General features: G+C 40.9%; 1 protein-coding gene and 1 non-coding gene across 4 annotated transcripts in view; both read right to left on the bottom strand.

Moving 5' to 3' along the window:
• The window catches only part of LOC119576957 (probable phospholipid-transporting ATPase IF), a 20681-nt gene that overhangs the window by 61 nt on the left and 13120 nt on the right, over positions 1-7500 (bottom strand). For 2 of the 3 annotated variants that reach the window (XM_037924610.1, XM_037924613.1), the window contains 15 exons: positions 7241-7399; positions 6935-7110; positions 6412-6515; positions 5931-6094; positions 5573-5662; positions 5233-5379; positions 4859-5001; positions 3863-4016; positions 3404-3506; positions 2875-3080; positions 2446-2632; positions 2023-2168; positions 1766-1869; positions 1135-1318; positions 1-246 (listed from right to left, as the gene is read on the bottom strand). The exon at positions 1-246 is cut by the window's left edge and continues 61 nt beyond it. In XM_037924610.1, coding sequence (XP_037780538.1) covers positions 145-246; positions 1135-1318; positions 1766-1869; positions 2023-2168; positions 2446-2632; positions 2875-3080; positions 3404-3506; positions 3863-4016; positions 4859-5001; positions 5233-5379; positions 5573-5662; positions 5931-6094; positions 6412-6515; positions 6935-7110; positions 7241-7399 — 2169 coding nt within the window. In that variant the 3' untranslated portion in view covers positions 1-144. Of the gene's footprint in view, positions 258-1129; positions 1319-1765; positions 1870-2022; positions 2169-2445; positions 2633-2874; positions 3081-3403; positions 3507-3862; positions 4017-4858; positions 5002-5232; positions 5380-5572; positions 5663-5930; positions 6095-6411; positions 6516-6934; positions 7111-7240; positions 7400-7500 lie in introns of all 3 variants that reach the window. The other variant, XM_037924611.1, reaches the window with a different exon arrangement.
• Positions 4601-4672, bottom strand: Trnad-guc. Its single transcript has one exon. It is a non-coding gene; the product is annotated as a tRNA-Asp (tRNA).

The following is a 7500-nucleotide window of genomic DNA, read 5'->3' as shown; positions in this document are numbered from 1 at the left end:
ATGTTTTTAATGTGTATGAATAAACGCATTAGTATTTATTACACTATGAAAAATTACAAAATACCCGTACTATGGGAACAAAATTTCACATTAAAGAAGAAACTACAAAAATATCATAGTGTCCTCTAAAACCACATCCGTTTTCTATAGTACTTCTGGCTTGCGATCAGGTGATACTGATGTGTCGTCGGCGTCATATGCTTCATTTATATGGGACACCTTCATCAAAATCTCTTCTCGAAGCTCCTGCAAAAGACATCACCCGGTTAAAAAAAAAAAAAAAAAAAAAAAAAAAAAAAATTCTTGTTATGTTCTTTAGGTAATATGATTTCACACTAAACGTTATAGTGTCGTATGGGTGTGTGTCTATGATACCAGTAGTCCTGCAGTATTTGTAATAAAAAATTGATTATTAAATATCCTTTGAGGGTACGGTATGCGTACTGATGTGGAAGTTCGCGCACGCACATACAAATAAATACCTGTATGTATGTATAAATATATATATATATATATATATATATATATATATATATATATATATATATATATATATATATATATAGATAGATAGATAGATAGATAGATAGATAGATAGATAGATAGATAGATATAGATTTAGATATAGATGTGTGTGTGTGTGTGTGTGTGTGTGTACATATTTATATTATTTTTATATTATATATATGTATATATATATTTATTTATTTATGTCTATGTATTATATATATATATATATATATATATATATATATATATATATATATATATATATATATATATATATATATATATATATATATATGTATGTAGACAAGATATGAATGAGAATGAAGATCTTCACAATACAAGAGATGTATTTGACCGGTTTCGATTGCGTCTTCGTCAGAATTACATGTATTTCTGACGAAGACGTAATCGAAACCGGTCAAATACATCTCTTGTATTGTGAAGATATTCATTCTCATTCATACCTTGTCTACATTTGTCAATATGAATGCGGTTCATATATATATATCATATATATGTATTATATATGTATCTATCTATATATATATATATATATATATATATATATATATATATATATATATGTGAGTATATATATGTATTTATATATACATATATACATACCTTCCGTGTGCGTTTCCCCCTCGCCCATAGCTTCACCTCGGGGTCCAGCGTGCGAACGAAAACTTTCATGACGAAATCGGGCAAGAGGCAGGCAATGCCCACCACCAGGCAGCCGAGGTTCAACGAAGGACTTTCGAAGAGACGGTAATACGCAGCGTAGATTCCGTACTTGATGAAAGGCTCCCTGTAGAGGTGGCAAGACAGTGAAAAACCGGACGCGAATGATTTCACTGTTGCATTATGAATCCAGAGGTTCCAGTATGAGAGAGAGAGAGAGAGAGAGGTGGAGAAGGAGAGGGAGAGGAAAGGGGTGGAGAGTGAAAGGGAGAGGAACAGGTGGCGAGGGAGAGTGAAAGGAAGGGGTGGCGAGGGAGAGGAAGAAGTAGAGAGTGAGAGTGAGAGGAAGAGGTGGAGAGGGAGAGGAAGAGGTGGAGAGGGAGAGGAAGAGAAAGAGAGAGAGAGAGAGAGAAACAGAAAGAGAGAAAGGACAAGAGAGAAAAAAGGCATAGCCCAAAAGTGCTGAACCAATCGTCGTACCAGTTAAGCCACGTTGGATTATTTTGTATGCTTTTAATGCAAAATTAGTGTCACTATGAATACAAAGGCGAGCGTTTGACTGCCTAATACTTACACTGGAATGCCGCTGTACAGAAGATACAAGACTGCATACCCCACTGTGGTGATGACGAGGGCCCCGAATAACACCACGTTATAGAAATTGGCTTCGAGTACAATCTGCAAAACTAGATTAGATGAGAGAGAGAGAAAGAAAGAAAGAAAGAAAGAGAGAATTTTTATAAAAATCATCCCCATAAGTAAACAAACCTAATCATCCGCGTGTGACACGCAGCAAAGAGACCCGACCGAGCGAAAGAGCGAGAGAGAAACCTTCATGTTCGTGACGAAGGTACAGAGTGTGCCGAGCGCCAGGCCGAAGAGGTAGAGGTCCTGCGTGGCGCCACCTGGTAGGCCGCACGTGTCATCCCAGCACGTGAGCCACAGCCCGAAGAACATTGCAGCGGCGTGCCAGAGTGCTGTGGGGAAAGCAAAGGGGGAGGGGAGTTAAATGAAGAGGTGTGAAGAGGAGATGATAAGGATAGGGGGCGGAAGGGAGGGAGGTAGAGAGAATGAAGGTGGGAAGTAGAGAGGGAGAAAAGAGAGAGAGAGTGAAGAAGAAAGAGAGAGAGAGAGTGGGGGGAGAAGAGAGAGAGAGGAGAAAAAGAAAAAAAAGAAAGATAAATGCACTTTAAAAATCAGCTTAGACAATGTCAGTCGCCACTTTTACCATTGCCACATCTACCATAATCTTACCGAAGAAATTCCACTGGAGAAACATGAGCCACGACATAGCAACGTTATTGGCATTGCGCTGATAGAGGTGCGGCCGCGTCAGGAGGATGTCGGGGGGTATGTTCTGTTCAAACAAGCCGTAGACCAGCACAGGCAAGGACGTGAATGTAATGTTGAATGCGGTCAGCGCCAAACTTTCGTACAAACTCTGCAATTCATTATGGAGGTGCTTCAGTTTTAAGTAGTTTCGCGTGAAATATTTGATTCGGTATATGTAATTATGAGTTATTATATAAAGGTAAGATGTATTTTTTATTATAATTTAGCATGGCTTTACAATTCTTAGGCGAAGTACTAAACAGCGACAAAGACAAATATATTTCTTTCCACATTCAAAACTATTTGCATGATTATTAACTCAAACGACCATGTTTACAAATAACTCAATACCTGCGTAGAAAAGGCATTCCAAATGGAGTAGAAAACAATCGGCGTATTGAAGGCCACGTTTTTGTAGAACGAGAACTGAACGAAGACGGAGACACGGACGTAATTCCAGTGGCCGTGAACGAGCAGCATCTTCTTGAGGAACCGGAACTTAGCGAACCCGAAGTCAGAGCATCGAACTGCCTGCCGACCTTCTTTCCCCATGATGCCTTCGGGCGGGAAAAAAAGAGATCTTGTAAGAGTTTGTAATTTGCCGGATTCAAAAAATGATCAAGGCAGTGATTTCAGGTTTGTGTTCAGGATGGGGTATGGGCGAACGTATTTCCATTCCTCTCCAATGGTATTTAATTAATAGAATGTAAAACTAGGGCTACTTGTGTCGTATTCTTCAGGCCACAGAACATTTCCCATGATATTATAGTCAAACATGGATACCTTCAAGCGAATTATCAGAATCACCACAGACAATGTGTTCACCGCAAAGAAAGTATTTGGGAATGAGAAGCAAATCAAAATTCCTTCAACGACTCACCTAGGCCTACATGAGCCTCTTGGATCATGGACACGTCGTTGGCTCCGTCTCCAATCGCGGCGCAGATGGGATGCTCTCGAGACGTTTTAGCCATGTGCACTATCTGGAGGAAAGAAGTAGGGACAAAGTACCGCGTTAATCAAAGTGCCAACCGGGTACATTCAAGGAGAGCGTGCCATTGGAAGTTTAGGAAGTGCACCCTTGACAACTTCATGTGATTATTTCTTAATTTTGCCATAGCTTGGCACCTGCTTCCTAATTACTGATATTTTGGAGGAAGCAGCTTCATTTAGATGCCTTGTAAAATCACACATAGCTAACTACGATTACTCCACAAACGTCCCTTTTTGGAAGCACGTACCTGATTGCTATCAGTGCGGATCATCTACACCATGAATGATGTTTAAAATCAATCCAACCGCTTCGGGGGAAAATATGAATAACATCCGACAACTGTACCTCAGCTTTCTGCTTCGGCGACATCCTGCAGCAGACAACAGACCAGCACCTCCTCCCCACGGCGTAGAACTCCTCTTCGAAGTGTTCCAGCAGGAGTACGAGCGACTGGCCATCCACCACGAGACCGAAAGACCCGTCGTTGTGGCAAGCCTCCCTGCGTTCACGAGAATTCAGGTTAAGTAATGTATTCTGACCCATGGGGGATAAAAAGAGGGTGAGAGACCGAATGAAAAGGAAAATAGGATCAGTGGGAAAATGGAGGTAGAAGTACCGGATAAAAATGGAATTAACAAATAAATGGTGTTCGGGTTAAACTTAATATGTCGATAAATAATATAAGATTAGAGTAGGTCTTCCGCTAGTTAACGCTTCAATGAAGTAGTAAGACTATTATTCTGAAGATACAATGGTTACTTTGACATAGTAAATCATGGCTTCATAATATTTATATACATGGTAGAACGAAAGCCATATTTAATATTCACCTCTAACAATGTTTATTACTATAAAAAGGATTATACGTGATATATTTGCAGTAGTCTTCAAATTGCATTTCCTTTTTTCATCACGAAATATTCATCGATTGATTACTTTCGTAATCATACCAATATCGATTACTTTAATATTTAACGTTAAAATAGCTACATCTGTAAAATATTTCTTAATTTTGTTTTATTAATTTTGAAAAGGACATGAAGTAGCAGTTTTTTGCCTTGTTATTGCATGCAAAAAAGTTGCCTCCCCGGCGGGGAATCGAACCCCGGTCTCCCGCGTGACAGGCGGGGATACTAACCACTATACTACCGAGGAATCGCTGGAGAGGAGGAGTCCTTTGTACGTCTGACCTTTCACCTTTCTGTGCCTACTAACCACTAACCTGCTTAGTAAATATATTTATTCTTTCTTCATACATCTACCTCCTCCCTTTTTTATTTCTAATCTTATTCTCAATAGCTCTACTCTACTCTTCATTTTTCTCTTGCATATCCTACTCACCTGCATTCTTGCAGTTTGCGGTCAGCGGTTTCCTTGTCGTGTAGGCCAGTCAGAGTCAAGATCGTCATGAACCTTTTAAAGTGACCGCAGGAGTAAGCTATATTTACAGCCGTTTCCACCTTGTCACCCGTCAGCACCCAGACCTGCGTGTTCCAAGCTTTTACTAAGTAAGCCCACAGACTAATGTTCGTGAAGAGTTTCAAGCACGCACACATAAATGAATGAATGGAAAATGTAAAAAAAAAAAAAATACACGCGTCCACTGTATACACATGCATAGGCTACGTACACATGACTGCCCATAGGATACTACGACATCTTGTTACTATAACGGGCACTGCCATTTAGTACAGTCTTGTATATACAGATACTACCTTAATCCCCGCGACTCTAAGGGACTCGAGGGTCTCCTGAACGCCGTCCTGCAGGAGGTCCTCGACCCCTGTGGCTCCCAGGAGGGTCAGATCCGCTTCCATCCTGTCGGTCACTTTCCTCACCGCCTCTTCTCTGTCTTCCAGTACCTTTCGTAAGCGAAGACAAGCTTAAAAGACTGTTGTTGTGTGTTGATATCAGTTAAAAATACCGAGAGAAATACTGTATTAATATATTGGTATGCTGATAATACACAGACAAATTCTGTGTAAGCAAGACGCCAGTGGCAAAAATAAGAAAGAAGCTGTCTGTTGCGCATGAAAATTACTGAAGGATTCTCACTTGCTTGGCCTGGGACAGCTGTGCAGCGAAGTCCTCGTACTGCTTGTCCGTCAGTTCGCGCCGCGCCACCGCCAGCGTCCTCAACCCCAACTGCATTCGTAAGGAGGGAGGAATGTGTCAGTTGTTCGTGTCTATTTGATTCTATCCCTTTTTTCCTCTCTCTCTCTCACTCTCTCTCTCTCTCTCTTTCTCTCTCTCTTTCTCTCTCTCTCTCTCTCTCTCTCTCTCTCTCTCTCTCTCTCTCTCTCTCTCTCTCTCTCTCTCTCTCTCTCTCTCTCTCTCTCTCTCTCTCTCTCTCTCTCTCTCCATACATACATCTATGTCAAACTCTGTATCGATATTTTACCCCTTAACTTACCATAGCGAAGTCGTTGATGTGTGAGAGTGTGACGTCATGCAGGCGTTGCTGATCAGGGTTGCTGAGCAGACAGCGCTTCAGCACGCTGCTTTCAGCCCCTTTGGTCAAAAGCCAGGTCTTTCGATCCGCTTCATTTCGTATTACAACTGACATGCACTTCCGATCTGAAACACGTCATGATTTTTATTTGCATCTTTTGTCTAGACCAATTTTCGGTGTTTTTTATTAAATACTTATTCGTGTCCGTTTATATCTTGTCTATACGTTTAAATACCTAATAGATATATTACCTATTACAATAAAAGGCGCAGATCTTTAATATACGTTTATTAGCACTAAATACACTGTTATCATTTTACCGTTCCTTTCTGGTGAAATTCTCTCAAAATGCGTCAGTAATATTACGTCGGTTGTCGGCAAGCATGACACAGATGTCATGACTGTAACGTACAGGAGAAACGCCCATCCACATGTTACTCACCAGAATCGAATTCCAGGACCTGCAGTAGAGTGAAGAACTTCATCTCTCCTCGCACTTTAACAGTCAGCTGGCCGTTGTTCTGACCCTCAAACACTACGCCGTACCTGTGAAGAATTAACCTTTATTTATCACCTAAACGATGTTCATAGTTTTATTCATAGTATTCAACATCGTCAACTGTGATTAGAGATTAGATTTCGTACCTGGGAGCATTCAACGGAGTCCTAATCTGGGGGATTTTATTTGAGAGTAAGCTCAGGGTTACCGTCATTACCGCAAATGATATGAATGCGATGCTAAAACTATGATTTCGGTGTTGATTGGAAGTAGTAGTCAGTACTTATCTGTATACCATGATGTAAGAATTTATACAAAATTGCAGTACAGGTAATAGATTTGCAAAATTTAACTCAAGTGCAGATATTGTTATGGTTGATATATAAGTTCCGGACATCTTAATCCAAAGTCAAAGTTCCATTATCGCATTCGCATAGTTTGCGGTAACTATGCATCAAGCCCTTACCTCGCGCATGCCTCCACAAGCGCCTTCTCGTCGGGACTTGATGCTTGGTAATGCTTCAGCTCCGAGAGTTCGATGGTATCTGAAGGGGTTGTCTGTTCAGCTGTGGCTCTGTCGTACGCCGACACCTGCACCGTGTGGCACAGTGCCAAGGTCTCGAGAAGGGTCACCAGAGGAACCTGTTGCGATCAGCAGTGGTATATGTATTTTTCTAGGTTAAGGGTAAGAGTGGAAAGGATATAATGACATTCACGGAAGGCACTGCCTATTCCACTCTCCAAAGACCCAAAGACTGAAGGCGACACCTACAGGCAGAGAAGGCAAAGGCGTCGTCCTGTTTGTCTGTTCATCGAGGGCCTGAATTTTTCCCGCCACGTCGGAATATTTGGCACCGTCAGCGGAACAGTTTCGAAAGTGCATTATATTTTCCGTTAGGGTTCCCGTTTTGTCCGTAAATAGGTATTGAACCTGTGGGTTAAATGATTTTGCTAATGATAATGTCACAAAAAGACGAAAAGAAAAGAAAGAGTTGTGTGTATGTTTTCATTACAACATTAAACTCTACCGTA

The sequence above is a fragment of the Penaeus monodon genome, chromosome 9 (genome assembly GCF_015228065.2).
Source record: "Penaeus monodon isolate SGIC_2016 chromosome 9, NSTDA_Pmon_1, whole genome shotgun sequence".
NCBI lineage: Eukaryota > Metazoa > Arthropoda > Malacostraca > Decapoda > Penaeidae > Penaeus > Penaeus monodon.
Note: the sequence above shows the minus strand (reverse complement) of the source record. Positions and strands in the feature narration are given on the sequence as shown.